This window comes from Phalacrocorax carbo, chromosome 2, assembly GCF_963921805.1.
Source record: "Phalacrocorax carbo chromosome 2, bPhaCar2.1, whole genome shotgun sequence".
Taxonomy (NCBI): domain Eukaryota; kingdom Metazoa; phylum Chordata; class Aves; order Suliformes; family Phalacrocoracidae; genus Phalacrocorax; species Phalacrocorax carbo.
In genome coordinates, this window is record NC_087514.1 from 152,499,265 (window position 1) to 152,515,470 (window position 16,206).

Sequence of the window (16,206 nt, forward strand, 5' to 3'; positions counted from 1 at the left end):
TGTAGTATTAGCTGAGCTTTTGGGTAGCAACAGGTTGCATAATTTAGTGGCTTCTATTTTTAATATATTTTTACAGAGTTCTCGAAGTAAGGAACAACATGTGAAAAATTACAATGAACTCAGTCCAGATTATAAAATAGACTTTGGCAAACCACGGACCAGGCACTGAACAAGATGTTACCATTTCCAGTCCCTGTTAAGCCGCAGCTGATTAGATTAACCCTCAGTGAATTTCAGAGGCTAAAGAGAGAAAAGACTTAAACTTCCTCTGCAAATGCAAAAGTAGTTTCTCTAGCATAAATTTGCCTTCCTTTGTAGCTCAAGGCCCAGAAAACAATGGACCAGGTATTAATAAATTATAATTAATATTATTTATAAACCTTTATTAAAATGGTTCTTGCAGCTTGGGCTGGACCACAGAGCAGAGCCTGAATGTACTGTACATTGAGACAAATGAGTAAGACATGTGTCATGGACAGGAACCAATAGAAGATTGGAAGAATTAAAACATACATCATCATTAGACACAAAGTTTTAGACAAAGACATTCCTGTTCATAAGAGCCTACTGGCTTTTAATAGCCTGGCTACAGCTGAAGTATTACGAAGCTTTGCCCCTGAGGATGATATAAAATGCGATGGGTACCCAGAAGAGGGTCTCAGACTTCAGCAAGTTCTAAGTGGGAATAAGAATTATATTGGTGGAGCAGTGGAAATTAATGTCTTCTCCAGTTTGCTGAACACAAAGGTGGTAATTGTTCTGGGCTCCTGGCAGAAGCCAGTAGCTCCTCAAAATCTCTTAGAATTCCTCTAGATAGTTCTTCAGCTTCAAACAGTGACCATGGGAATGTATTTCCCATTTGCAGGAGGAAGGTCTCTCTCTCTCCCCCCAACCCCAAATCTTTAAAGGTAGTAGCCCTTCAGTTAAATGAAGAGAACAATTTAACTGCCAAATGTAGCAAGGCCTCAGCTATTACTGGTTCCAGCAATATGCTCCGTACTTACAAATAAGAATACTGCTAGGACTAGGAATACCTCTAAAATGGGACAGTCATGCACCTGTTGCAAAAATCCACAGAAACCAACTTTAAAAAATTTCCTTTCACACTGAAAAAAAAACCCAAAATATTGACTAACTCTTACTGCTGACAATTCTGTTCCATATGGGATGAAAACTACACACAGTCCCTCATCCCAAGGACTGACAATCTAAAGACATCCCAGGGAAACCCACAGAGGCGATAACAGAGGCACAGTAAAGTTGTTTTTACTTGTTGCATTTTTAATTCATGTCTTACAGGCTACACAGTAAAATGAATCTCTAGGAGGGTCATAAGTTTTGCACTGAGGTTACTGCCAGCTAGTTTATCCCTTTTTATGTCTTTGGGGCATAAAAGGGCAAAAAAAGGCAACTAACTACCAGTAGCTGCAATGGTGACAATAGCGGAAGGGAAGTGGCCTTTCTAATCACATTTTCCTCCTTTCCCTCACTCTTCATTTCTTTCCTTATTTTCATAAGACAAAGATTACTCCAACAAACAAGTGGATTAAAATTGGATAACTGCAGCTATCATCACCTGCAGCTGTCATCCCTCCTTCTCTGACAGATGTCACTGCAGTTTTCAGCTCAATGTGTGAATGCAAGCCCATTTCAGACCTTGGTTACTGTAAGATATGCAGCTGAAAACTGCTTTGGGAGCCAATTTGCAAGGGAAGAGGGTCCTGGCATCCTTTGGAGGGGCTCAAGCAGCTTCCTCTTCCATCTGGCTGTCTTTAAACCACAGTCACGTCTGTCTGAGCTCTGAAACCATCAGCCATTCAGACAGAGTGATAGTTCTAAGGAATTTTTTTTTTCACAGTAGATAGCATGCAGTGGGCATAAATATTTTCAAAACTTGCCTTAACTTTCTTTTTCTCCAAAGCTCCTGGGCTTCATCTCATTCAGACTGTACTCTGCACAGTCCCTACTACTGTCTGGGAAGTGTGCACTGCACACAGAATAGAAATCAAAGCCATATTCTTTAGTCCGCTTTTGTGTAATCCCAACTCAAGACTTCCAGTCTCAATTTTTACAATGTGATTAAAGTGTAAATTACAAAAGATAACACTACTCCCAAGGACAGAAAAAATATTAAAATAAGTTTGCAAAGCTGAGAGAGAAATATCAATCACTGGCAAGAAGCAGCCTAGGATATGAATGAATTGCTGTCATTTAGAGAAACAAATAAATGCAACAGAATTAATCATCAGATGTAAAAGAGAGAGTGTGATGCTGATATAAAATAGAAGAGATGTACGAGAGGGCATGAAACAATAACCATGTGCATCAAATCATCAGCTGGTTTCTGCAGAGATGGAAAAAAACTGAAGAAATGCTACAAGATTTTTTGAAGAGAGTTTCAAGCTGGACATGAATTAAAGGCAAATGAATCCGGTCTGTGCCTGTCTCTCTCATGTACATGCACACACACAAACCCTACTTTCACAAAGTCAGTCCCCCATCCTGGATTTCCGACCCTTGCTCTTCCTCTGCCAACTTAGGGCTGAACTTTAAATTGAGTCTGGAAGGCCAGGGTGTGGTGGCACAACAGAAGCATAAAAAATAGATGAGGGGTTTTTTCTGTGTTTGCATTCCTGACAGATTCCTCACAATTCCTGTGAACTAGACTGAGGACTTGGGAGAGAGAGTTGTAGAAACAGTCAGGCACAGCAAATAGACCTAGGAAAGATTTTGAAAATAGACTTGCAAGCCAGGACATACAATAGCCAAATTCACTTTAAGTCTCAACAAAGCAAGTTCAAAGGTTTGAATTACTCAAGAATATCCTGTGTTTAGCCAACACTGCTAATCTGGCGCATCTCTTCCTTGTCTGGCCAAGGTTTCTTCCCTTCCCTTCTCAACATACCCAGCACAGATAAATGCAATGTTACAGACACTCATAAACAGCGCAAACGTGAGTGAAACATCAGCACAGCTTTGAAAGGCAGGCCATATATCTACAGTCATGATGGGTTTAAATTTTGTTCTGTTGTTCTTCCTGCTGTTTGCCAGCAATAAATGGCTATTGTACTTTCCGACCATGTTCAGCTGGGCTCTATGCCATTTTTTTCTGTTTTTGATGGCAGAGTTCTCAAAGACATAGATTAAACTATCTGGCCCATGCAATAACTCACGAGGGCTGCACTCTTGTTTCCAAGGAGGCCCTAGAAGAAGAGGGGAAGTAGGCTTTTTTAGAAAGGCAACAGTCTTCTGCGTTAGTAATATTAAACATTCTAATGGAATTTCAATAGCAGTAACAAATTATTTTGATAATATACCAGCAGGCTTTGCAGATAGTTTTTTTAGGATTTCAACAGAGAAAAAAAAATGCAAGCTTTACACCCACTCCTCAATGTTGTAAGCTCCCATACAGCCTGTCCTGTGACCATTCTTAAATACACTAATGTTACAGAGTTAATCTCATAATGGTAATGCATCCACAAACAAATTACTGCAGTAATGTAGTTAGCTCAATTAACTTTTGAATCTATTCACTATGCAGAACTAAAGGTCATTTTCTATTAAAACATCTCCCTCCCACTTCCTTATCGCCCTTTGCAACTTCTGGGAGTTAATATTAGAAATCCTGTCTACGCTATGTCAGGAAGAAGACAGGATGATGAAGCCAGAAAAAGACCTTATTCTTTGCTAACATAACACAGACATGGCCCAAAGAGAACATCTGCCTTCTTTCATGAACACATCTAATTATGGCAAATTGTTAACACCTTGAAGAGGAGTTTCATAGAAGGGTAAACTTTAACATATGCCATCCACACACATAAAACATCCCATACTTCATACTTTTCCAAACATATGCCCTTTTTCCTACAACAGTTTATCAAAGACCTTATTTTGAAAAGGACTTCAACCTGTTTTCCATTCCTGTGGATGCATTTTTTAGTGCTTGCAATTATTTGCCTGTCCAAATAATTCCATAGAAACATCAAACTATGTAATTTGGGAACGCAGTCAGGAGATATGACAGCAAGGCCTGCAAAACTGCAAAGGCAATTAAGTCCCCACTCATAACTGCAAGCCACTACAATGTACGTCTTTTGCAAAATCATGCCTTTAGTTTGTGTGGGCACCAAAAGCTGCCTGTCCATCTTGCAGCTCCTGCTACTCTTCCCCTTGAGATCCTACACTAAAGTCACAGTGAATAATTTGACACTATTATTGCCATGGCAACAGCCTGATGTCATGCATATACAGAATTATGATTGACATTCCTGCAGTATCCAAGAAAAAAAGGAATGAGGGGAAGAGGGAGAAAACCAGCCACAGCCTCAATACTAATGGGGGAAACAGAGTATCACTGGCACTGTAAATATGGCTTTATTCATAAATCTGCCTTCTCCCATTTTTCACCACGTCAGCATTCCTGTGAAGGGTCCCATCAGAGCCCAAAACACACACTTCGAGCAGAGGGGGCTTCCTCACACATGTCAGGATTTGGCCAAGGCACAGTGGGTGCCCTTCTCCTGCCAGCACTCTCCTCAGGGAGAGGACTTCATGCTATGGCCCAAAAGATATTTGCCACAGAGCTTAGTCTTAAGAATGTACCTTTTAGATGTCACAGGTATGGCCTAAAATAACATAAGACGTTAGACTGAGTGTTTTTTCCCTCTGAGCATAGTCTTCAGGTGTTCAGTGGGGCTGTAAATCTTTCCCTTTTTTTTTCTTCCCCCTATGTTTATAAGCGCTCAGAGAAAGACACACGCTAACCATTAGGAATAGGATAAAATAACATCTGTTAAATATTTTTTAAACTCAATGTCTGCAGCAGTTCTCATGAGGGTCTACAGGCAATATCAAGACGAGGATGGAAACAGTCTTTTATTCTAAATTTCATATGTACACGTAAAGCCATTTTACACAGTTTTTTAAATTCTGCGTAAAAGAGCTATTGTCATCCAATGTCACTGTGCTTACACTAGTAACAACTTTTAAACATGGCGTACATTATTAACAACAAAAACCATTAACGTACAGGCATAAAAGACACAGATATGTGTGCTGATATTTCACATATATTCTAGAAACAAGTTGGCGCAAAAATAAAATGTGCCAGTAAAAAAAAATAGGCGTTTTTTTTAAATCACGCAATACATGATTTTTTTTCTTGCTTTCTTTGTTTCCTTTTTGTACACGATATGCTGAGACCCATTCTCAAGCCTTTTCACATCAGGATTTGCAGGCACTTCAGCAACCCAGCTACATTTTTTACAATACATGAAGTTCAGACCAACAAACATAAAACCAACTGCTGCAAAAGAAATTCTCATATCCCATATGCACATTCAAATATTACTCACTGCTAGAGAAATCTTTTTTGCTTTAGTTATTTTTGGATACTGACATGTTTTCAGGATGATGTGTAACACACTGTCTCCATTTATCTCTCATTCATATACTTAAAGGTTTATTTTTAATGTCGCATCACGATGCAGCAATACAGTATAAGGAAGCACAAGGCAATTGTCCACAAAGCTTCACAAACTGTAAAAAGAAGAAATTGCTTTCTTTTCATTTTTTTGATCCAAAGAAAAACTTCTTCTGCTCTTGCTTTAAGTTACCTCCAAAATTTGCCCAAAGACAACCATGTATCAGATGGCCATGGGGTGATACCCTCCCTAGTTCTCTTCCTAGGCAGAAGTGTCATTTGACCAAATTCATTTAGAAGTAAAGCAAAGCAGAACTCAGTTGTCTGTTTGTTCATGACTTCCCATCTTTAATAAAATAGTAAAATTTACTTATCAAGGCCTTGGCTGTGACTGTATAAATAGTCTCTCTCCAGTTATTTAATTTGTAATGGACTGTGTATTAAGATTCTAAGGCAATTGTAACAGGATTCTCAGGATAACTGAAAGCTTAATATTGTTCTCCTCATGAGTCAGGATAAAGGCTTTTTTAATAAGTTCAGAGTGGGGAGAGAGAAAGAGTGCGTATGTGCATAATAGGAGAAGGATAGTTTTTCAGCATATAGACACTTAAATATTGATCAACAAAGACTGGTAATGACTCCACCATAAAACATCTTAGAACTGTGACTGCGATCCAGAGTAGAGCTAAGCCTTATCCACTCAAGAGTGATATGTAACCCTCCTCCTGACCCAAGAGAAATAAAAAAAGACATGTCAATGCCTCCTTCAACCTCAAATTCATTAATTTTATGCCACAAAGCTGCACGTTGGTGTAATAAGTCACTGCAAAGTAAAACACATTACAACAAATCCTAGTTATAAGCCATTGACAACTACTGGACTGGGCTACGGGACTCGGCACGCAGGGGCAGCATTGCTCACTTCCGCTATGATTGTCAAATGGTGGAACATCCTTCCATGAATTCAACACTTGAGACAGAACGGCAAAGACATAAGGCCCACAAACGCTTTGCCCGTATTTTTGAAGGCACTGAAACAGACAACAGATATATTTCTGAGTACCATTAGTTTAAAAAGTTTTCAAAATATAAGTCTTTATATGAAAATGTTCCTTATTGCATGATAAGGTGATCTTCATTTTCTTCACCTCAAGAATAAAATGGTCTTCCCTTTTCTGGTGTTTGCAATCTGTTCAGCCTTGCTACCTGAGATGGTGAAGGCGGTACATCTTGCCTGAAAGGACCTTTAGGAGGGGTATAATTAGGGTCCTGAATTTTCTTATATGAGTCATAGTTGCTAGGCCCTTCAGAAGTTTTTTTTTTCAATTGTTGTTCTTTCCGCCTCTGTTCTTGACGGAGCAGTTCTTGTGTTTCTAGCATTACCCTGGCATTGAAGCCATGTCCCCCCATATAGCCATTCCTTGATCCTTGGTAGCTGGAATATCTGGGATTTTCCTTCGCAGTCTGGAACCCTTCTCCAGGGGAATAGCTCTGCTCCCAGGAGTCTTGAGATATGGAACTGGCATTTTTTCTGCTTTGCCTGGGAAAAAAATAGAAAAGGCATTTAAGACAAATGTTCTGGTTCCCCTTCTACTGTTATTGACAACAAACCCTGGAAAGAAGGGTGTTTCATCAATGCCATCAGGTTTTCCCCAGCTATAGTATTCTCCAGAAGTCATGTTCTCTCCTGTCCCAAAGAGGCATCTTGCCTCTTTTGTTGGTCGAACATTTCCTATGGAGTTGAACTATATTTCTAGGCCTCTCCAGAAGGAATAGGCCATGAAAACCCATCCAGTGCTACAAAAACCATCATGTTCTTAAGAAAAAAGTTGCAGCTTAAGAAATTCAGTTGCAGCTAGAAAAGACTATACACATTGCTGTGCTTCCTAAGAAACCAGATAACAGCCAGCGCAGGAAAGTCACTCATGAAAGATTGAATCTAGACTCACACTTGATTAAAAATGCAACAGGCAGATCTTTAAAACACTTGCTCTAACACTGCACAAGTCAGAAGATAAAGCTCATTATTGACAGGTAGTTGCACAGATGAGAGTTTCTTCCTCCCATTTCCAGAACTAAGGAATGTCATGCTATCAGGACTGTGTCCCAGTTCACTATAGCTTTCATAAAAGAAAAGGCAGAGAAAACCTTTCTTGCTCATTTTTTGGCTCCATGGGGTAAATAAATAAATCAAATACATACAGGATTTACAAATTCTTATCTCTTTTCACAATAAATCATCACATTATTTTGAGGACAGATTATGGTTTTGAAATAGCTTTAATTTACTATCAAGCTGCTAGATGCTGTTATGAATTTAAAATAAGATTGGTGTTGATAAAGTAAAACAATTTTGTGCTGCAGCAAGAGATACCCACTTTGAGATTAAAATTAGTGTATGAGAGTCAGGCAGTAAAACAAAATGTACTGAGATATTAATCAATAATAAAATCATTTAGTTGTTTATATATGGCTTGGTTTTTCATGTCAACACACATGACTCAGTGTGGCCTCATCCAATGAATATCCAGTGGAGAGACAGGAGACCTGGAGAATTTTTCTACCATTAGTAAAAGTAACAAGTCACCTAATGTTTTTGCAATCTTCCTTCCTCACATAGAACTTGGAATGACCACATCTACCTTGTTTCATAATAGATTTTGATACCTCTGGATAAAAATTGTTATTCAGGATGAATGTCCATCATTACAGCATAAATTACACCATAATGTAAATTCTTATGCAAATTTTTATAGCTGTTCTTGGTATTCGCATATCCAATTTTGCCAAAGAAATTATGTTTCTGAGCCATGTTTTATCACTCCCTGGAAAAAGAGCAAACTGAACGAACCTCTGTAGGCTACGAAACTGTCAGGTTTCTGATCTAGAGTAAGATAAATTTTAAGTACTAGAAAATTAACTTGGCGTTAAACATTGCTTTTACAGTTTCACATGGGACAAAAGGATGACTAGTTGAACTGATTTAATTTACTGACTCTTTTCTGGTACTTTTTCAATATTAGTTGGCCCACTTTCACTGTCTTTCTGGGAAGATCCTTTAAAATTGACCTAAGAGTTTATTTGCCTTCAGCACTAATGATTTAAATGTACAAAAGGGAAAAAAAGGAGGGCCCTAGAGACTATCAAGATGAAAAGCAACAAAGCTCAAGAATGAAGCCAGTGGACAAACTTTAATCATTACAAAGCCATAGTTGCAACATTAAGCTTGGGACCTAAGGTTCAGAGTAAGATTTCTTTAAAGATCAGTCACAGAGTTACAAATAGTTTGTAAAGCTGGAGAACGGGATGTCCCAGCTTGTTATAGGAGTATTGTGGTATTTACAGCACTCAACTTTAGCCCAAGGTCCTGAAATTCTGTCTGTTCTCAGCACAGCTCAAATACCCAGAGTGCTCAGGCATTAAATTACCGTTATTTACAAAATAACATGCATTGCTCGCTTGCTAGTCATTTCTCATGTTGAAACCCACATTAAGTGAAGTTCTCAGTCACTCTTTTAAAAACAAGCATTTCTATGACCCAAAGCATAATTTTCCAAATTTCTTGTAGATTATTTTTCTCCTTACAGGTATTCATTTTTGCTACTGGAACTGCTTTACAACTGACTCCCAACTTTTAAATGCTACCAGTGTTTGAGCAGAACAGGGGAAGCAAGTTTTAAGAATCATAGTTTCAAAACTAAAAATACCCGCCCCAACTTAAAAGCAACACTAGCATCTGTGCTCTTCCACTCAATCTGTGCATTGCTGGGGCTAGCAAAACTGAAAGAGAATTTCTCAGGAAAAACAATAGAGCATTAATAGGTGTGGTCACTTCAGAAGGAAGGCAGAGATAAGAAGCAAAGGAAATATAAAGATTTTCAAAGTGACAAGCTAACAATCTAAGAAAACACAGTAACTTTACATTTTCCTTTCCCACTTTCCAAACTTAACAGAAAAATTCTACACTGAAAGGTGTTATAGTATGTGAAAATCAGAGAGATCTGTTTTATTTTCAAAGATGTTGGTAGGATATGAGTTCATGATTAGATAACTTTGATTATGAAGCTTCTGTTTGTTGCAAAAAAAAAAGAGTTATGATACACTTGGTAACACACATTGTCGCAAAAATATATTTTCCACACCACTTCCATATGGGGTACAAAAAATAATACAACCTAATTGGAAGAAACAACTAGAATCAAGGGAAATTGACACCAACCTCTGGTGTAAAGGATTCTCCATTCAACCATTGCCACTGATATTTGAAAATGTGAAGACTATTTGCATAATGCTTAACTATAATAGCTATCTAATTTACAATACAAATTGGGTAAACTTCTAATAATTCTTAAAGCTAAATATCAAGTAAAAGACTTTTTGCCTAAACAGCTAATTTAAAAAAATATACGATTCCTTAAAAATACAGATTTTTTTAGACAAAGAGTATATTGATTTTCAGTATTCCATTGGTAATGACCCAGTAACTTAGAAGAAAAATATATACTGGAAACTTGGAGGCCCCTGAGTTTTTTGCATAGAGTTTCTCAGTTCCATATTCTCTTGTTTGAGGTCTTGAGATTTTTTTTTTGCTTTCAAGTTTTTTCTCTGTATCAGCATCACAAAGATAGAATTTCTATCCACTACGGAATTAGGCAACGGAAAACACAGTCTGACATGTCAAATGGGGGCAACCCATGTCATGCTCAGGAGACTTTTGTAATTGCAGAAAATTAAACTGGATAGTGTCCCACAAAGAATAGCTTTGTTTTAATGTCTCAATTCTGTTGGGTACTGAGTGTCATCAAATCCCACTGAAATCAGCTCTGAAGTAATTCTCCTAAAATAAACAGGTACCACATGCTCTTATTTAAGAAATTTCATGCCTCTTCCACACTGAATACATTCCACCTTATATCAATGCTAAACAAAAGTGTCTCCACTAAGTACATTATTTTCCTTGCACAAACGAAATTAGCTCCAGGCTCATATACACTGAATGGCTTCAGACAGTTACCATACCTGGGTAATGAGCTGTACTGCCGCTGAGCTTGTTGGAAACTCTCTTTTTCTTCTTGCCGCTGCCGCTGCATTTGAACCTCTACTGATACTGAGTGTCTGCCACTCTGTGAGTATGTCTTGGTGCTTGGCTACAAAAGTAAATGAGAATGTCTTAAACAAAGCAGAAAAATACCCACAAATGGGATATCATTTAAATTGCTATTATTCAGTTGTATTTGCTTCAACATGTAGTTCAAGTAGCTCTTTCATAATAATTACATTAAATTCTGATCCATAACGATGTCCTGTGCTACAGATTCTTTCTCTGACCTACCATTTCTGAGATGTATCAGGAAAATATTGGTCCAGAATGGGTTGTGCTTTTACGGTAACACTGAAAATTAAATTAAGTTGGTGGAACAGATCTTCAGACACTGTAAGTTAGCCTAGCCACCATAATGCTAAGTTTTATGCCCCACAGAGGATCTCAGGGAGAAGGGCGCACAGCAGCTCTTTCGAACTTTACCAGTATGCTGAAGTGATGCTCCACCTTAGTGGAGCCATTCTATTTTGCTGTTGGTTCAGGTATGCACCGCTTGCTTTTCTGAGAGACAGGGAAACCTCTTCTGGTTCAATATTATCAAGTAGATAAATTTAGCAAGTCTCTTGTGGGCAATGGGGAATCCTGTATCTCTGAGAAGGATTTTAGATAGTATCTTAACAAGGTGATAATTTGAAACTTTGAGGCCAATCCTAAGAGGGCATGAAAATGGTTGGCCTTTCTGGGAATACAGAGCATTACCAGTCAAGATCTGGCAGAATGGCTGGATTCAAACTTTGGATTATGGACAAGTTTACTTCTGTAGTGATATCACTTTTTATTTTATATTACTACTCTCTTCAGATTTTGTGATTTTAAGTTGCAAAATAGGGTGCCACAAAAGTCAAGGAATGTTATGGGTTTTTCTTGTTGTTTTAGTAATAAGGTTTCGCCTAACAAAGAAACAACATTATTTTCTCTCCTAAAATTACCAGTTCTATTCAAAACACGTAAGTCTAATCACTGGGAGGTCAGGGAGCATAACCACTTGGCTGAGTCTGGGACTGAAACAGCTTGTCTCAGACGTGGTTTTGTTAAGCATTTTCTGCCTTTTTATCTGTGCCTTCCCTCAAAATGATCACCTCTTTTGTTTTTTGCCATTATAATTCCTGCAGCAGAAATATATCATAATGGCTGACAAATATCTGCAAGATAAAAGGCTTTTCAAGAGCCTCTTATATTGAAGACAAGTTTTAGAAACTAGAAAATTGTCATTTGTGACATAAACTTCTCCTTTGTCTTACTATATAGTCAAGTACCTGCAGGTAGGCAGAAACACAACAAATTTGAAACAGGTGTACAACTTTTAGAAACTTTATTTTCAACAACAATACACTTCAGACAGAGCATCAGTCTCGGCTCAGAATTTAACAGATAGATAAAATTTGGTGAACAATTGGCTTTCCCCTTATGAGAAGATTATTGTGCAAAACAATCAGAATTTGAAAGCATTGACTATAAGCAACAGAGAACTCATTTAAGAGAATCCTTAATGCAACCTCGATGCCTACTTCTGAATAGATTTACTCTGTAAAAACCTCAGTAAAACAGTATTTCTAATGAAAAATGCTTTAGGAATGGTATGATGAAGCAACAACTTGAGAAAACAGAATCATGTGTCAGTCTTGTGGGAAATTTTCTTAGAGATGAATAAGCTGTACGTATGTATGTCCAAACCAACAACCCCCATGGAGATTTTCTACTATATTAAATAAGGGCAACACATACAGAGCAGTGTTTCAGTTATTGCATATGTCAACATTTCTAACTTTCTTGACTTTATTGAGAGTCTTCTGACATTTGGTATTTTATTGAAGGGCTCAGCTTATGGAAGTGAGTGATTACCTGAAAATCACAAGATTTATTTGTGAATTCTCTCCAGTGTGGTTATAAGCAGCCTACCGAGAACCAGAGGGAAACTTAGAAGTTCCCATCTCAACTTCTCCATAAGGAATAAAAATATTTAAACTAAGATTTTACAGCTAATCTCCTCATTTCATGGGTTCTACTTTAACAATGTCAGAAGGCTTGCATATAGTTGGAAAGCCACATTATGTCACATGTGAGAAAGTTGTTATCACAGGAAAGATATTAAATCAGAATTGCTTCTCTTTATTTGAAAACATAGTTTCGCTTTTTTTCAGGTCACTGCAAATGTAACAGATTAAAGGATTTTGCAGCACAGGGAATGGTTAAATCATCAAACAGGTGGAGCTAGAATTGAACTGCTGCTCTATTAGGTTTACGCAAGACACTAAAATGCATCGTGTAGGAAGCATGAATGCAAGTACACGCACACTTGCAGAGAGCTGAAGTTACCACAAAAACCTTTACTAAAGAGACAGGTACTTTGAAAGCCCTAATGGACCATGAATGGAGTAAAATCAAAATGGAGCTTCAGAGATAATTCTTTTTAAATTCACAAAGGAACCAATGGTTAGAGGCAGGGGCTATCACGCCTGTCTGCTCGCTGTAACGCATGCCCAGAATGACTGGATCTGAGGACCCTGGTCTGGATCCTCAGCAGTTCACAAAGAATTTCATCTAATGGACAGCATTTATAATTTGATGGGTCTAAAGGCAAACATCTAAAATCCATTATCTGATTTTCTGTAGGTATGAGTGCATGTATGCCCTGCTAAATTAAGTGGATTTGCAATACTTAACTAATCTGAAAAGGTTACTTCTTTAGAGTCCTGTCTGCATGTTGTTCACGTCTACAATATGCTATCCATATAATCAAATCTGCTTTCAAGCATCCAAAAATATGGCAATGAGACATAAAAATACTCTCCCTGTACATAATCACATATTCCATAATATAACATATACACACACAGACAGGTACACTCAACTTTCTTATTAATGAAAAGGCCTTTCTTTAAAATCTTTTCATTAAAAACCTCAGTGATACCATAGTGAATGCCCTTGATATATAGTTATGACGATATAAAGACTTAACATTTTCCTTTTCGGATCCTTAACTTGTTCAGAAAAATGCAAAGCTCCATACAGTCGTTTAACTTTTCAATATGCTTTCAATTAAAATATTTAAACCAAAAATATTTATATCATAAGTAAACTTACTCTTCAATAGCTAATTAGTTAATTTTGTCTCAGTCCCTGAGGTATACTTTTATACATACATATTTATACAAAATATACACACAAACACACATCTATATACATGCATACCCCATTTACGTTAGCACAAAATGGAGGTAATTAAGAAAAAAGGAACTATTTTCACATCTTTCAACAGCAACAAAAAAACATGCATAAGGAATACACATAACACAGAAACTTTAACACTGATATCAGCACAAGGCTAAGTACAATTATAACAACCTGAAATCATCCAACAAACCTGGCAACAGCTCGGTCTTCACAGTACAGATTGATAAGAACTCTGGCCTTGTTTGCAATGAGATGTGTGACAAGCGCTGACCTTTTAAATCAGGATGTGGTCAAGGCCACAATCACAACCAAGGCTGCACTATACAAATAAATTCATGTTCTTGTCTTCCACAATACGTTTAAGTGGCAATGATAGTTATTGCATTCAGCATTGTTAAACAATATTCAGCATGTAAAACTGTGCTTTAAGATACATGAAATTGCATGGCTCTCTTCTCAAAGAGACGTTAATTTTAAACAAGGGCTGCAAAGTTAAAAGCTTCTACAGCTTTCTCACTTTATCCAAACAACGTTTTTTGCATTTTACACAAAATGTACCCATGGGTCATGTTGCACTGACCACTATCAGCAGTAAAGGGCAGCATGTGTTAAGGGTAAAGATCCCTCCTCTCTTTCCTAGCTACACCAGTGGCTGCCCACACAGTTTCCTTCCCCGCAGAGTGGCATTTCTGCCCACAGAGGGTAGCTCAGCATGGTGGCAGCACGGATCCTCCGGGGCTGGCACAGATCAAAGTTGCCACAGAATTAGAGAGAGGAGATCACGGGGGCAATCCAGGGCACTGGATTTTTGGGGAGATTCAACCAGTTCAGGTGACAGAAGACCCACCAGCTGAGGTGACACACCTATCTCACAATGCACTGCCACAGGGAGAAGCTGGCAGAAATTATTACTCAGACTTGTAGCATAACTTTGTGCTGATAATGAAATTGTTGATAGGGAGATTACTAAAGGAACCAGTCCCCTTGTATTTTCCCAATATTCCCTTAGTATTTTACTAAAAAAGAACCATTACTTAATATTAAAATAAAAGTGCTTATTTTTTTCCAGATTAAACTGTGTTTAACCAAGAAGTTTCAAGTTCATCTGGGGAAGCTTGTATTCACAAGGCCCCCCAAAATGTCCTTGGTTCTTATAGTTCAGCACTAATTAGAAATAGATAAGATTAAATAACCTTGCCTGCTTTATGTGTAAATGTACTTGGCACAGATGACAGACAAGCCAGTAACTGTGTATATCAAAATTCAGAATGATAAAAAAAATTGTTCAATAGTTCTGGGAGATGTCCTTGAAAACTATTTTTACTTTCTTCTTTTTGTTTACGTTGCTATGGTGAACAGAACATATAGCAATATTTCTTTTAGAAATTGCCAACTGGTGTGTCTATTAATTCAACACCCATATAATAAGAAAATCCCATCCATTTGTGTGTTTTCCTATGGTGCATATGTAGGAAGCTGAATAGTGTGATGTGGGACTAAGACGTCCATTCTGTGTATAGCAGCCGCAGAAAGAAAATCTTTAGTATGGTAAAAACAAACCACTCAGCCCTGAAATTCTGCCTGGGGTATTTTGATGCACTGCATGCCTGCTGCGAGCTACAAATATGTTTGTTTACAAACCAAAGTTATTGAATTTCTTTTTAAAATCTTCTCTCTTCATTTTCTGTTTCAGATAAATTAGTAGATTCAAACTAGTGGCAGGAAAAAGTTTCAAATATAAACTTTTTCTCCTATCATCCAAATAGATCTGTGATGACTGGAGAAGAATGTATTTCTAATGAAATTTGCCACTTTCCATTTTTAGCCCTGATTTTTTTTTACTAAAGATGGTGAAATAAAACTGCCAACTTTTGTCCGTCCTACCTCCTTGTAGGTTATTTTGACAGTCTGTGCGCTTCTACAAGCAGGACTGGCAAGCAGTTTTAGTGTTTTCGACGTATTTAATATGCTCTTTTTTTTAATTGGATTGTTCACTCCCATGACATTTAGGGCTATAATGCTGTGTTGTTGTTATTGAAGGTGGGGATCTGTTAATTAAGATGTGACTAGGCAAAAATACAAGATATGGAGCAAATTACAACCTAAATCCCCCAAACCCCAGGACTCGTGCAAGTAAGGATAAACCTCAGCAGACCCAATACTACCCAGAAAAGAACAAAACCTAGAGACTCAACTTTGGTAATGAACAGAAAAAACAGCCACAAAAGAAGCCTGCACTGGCTTAAAAATGTCATAGCAACAGCAAGGGCTTAAATATTAGCACACATACTGTGATTCCATGCAATTCTACATGCCCAGATACACGTTTCTGCAAACTCTGACTGGATTTAACACCAGCAGGATGAAAATGGATTAATCATACTTTATGTTATTTTTCTTTTAGTTTTGCTGTGTAACATCTACCATATGGTATTGGCCTTGAAACCCTCTTGTACCTCGTTTTTTGAAACACGAAAAATAAAAAAGCCATGTAAGAGAAAAAAAT

At 37.6% G+C, this 16,206-nt stretch overlaps 1 protein-coding gene across 12 annotated transcripts in view; it reads right to left on the bottom strand.

Annotated features, from left to right (window-relative positions):
- Window positions 1-4,865: 4,865 nt before the first annotated feature.
- Window positions 4,866-16,206, bottom strand: part of PARD3 (par-3 family cell polarity regulator) — a 464,314-nt gene continuing 452,973 nt past the window's right edge. For all 12 annotated transcript variants that reach the window (XM_064444947.1, XM_064444949.1, XM_064444944.1 and 9 more), the window contains 2 exons: window positions 10,445-10,572; window positions 4,866-6,965 (listed from right to left, as the gene is read on the bottom strand). In XM_064444947.1, coding sequence (XP_064301017.1) covers window positions 6,575-6,965; window positions 10,445-10,572 — 519 coding nt within the window. In that variant the 3' untranslated portion in view covers window positions 4,866-6,574. The remainder of the gene's footprint in view (window positions 6,966-10,444; window positions 10,573-16,206) is intronic.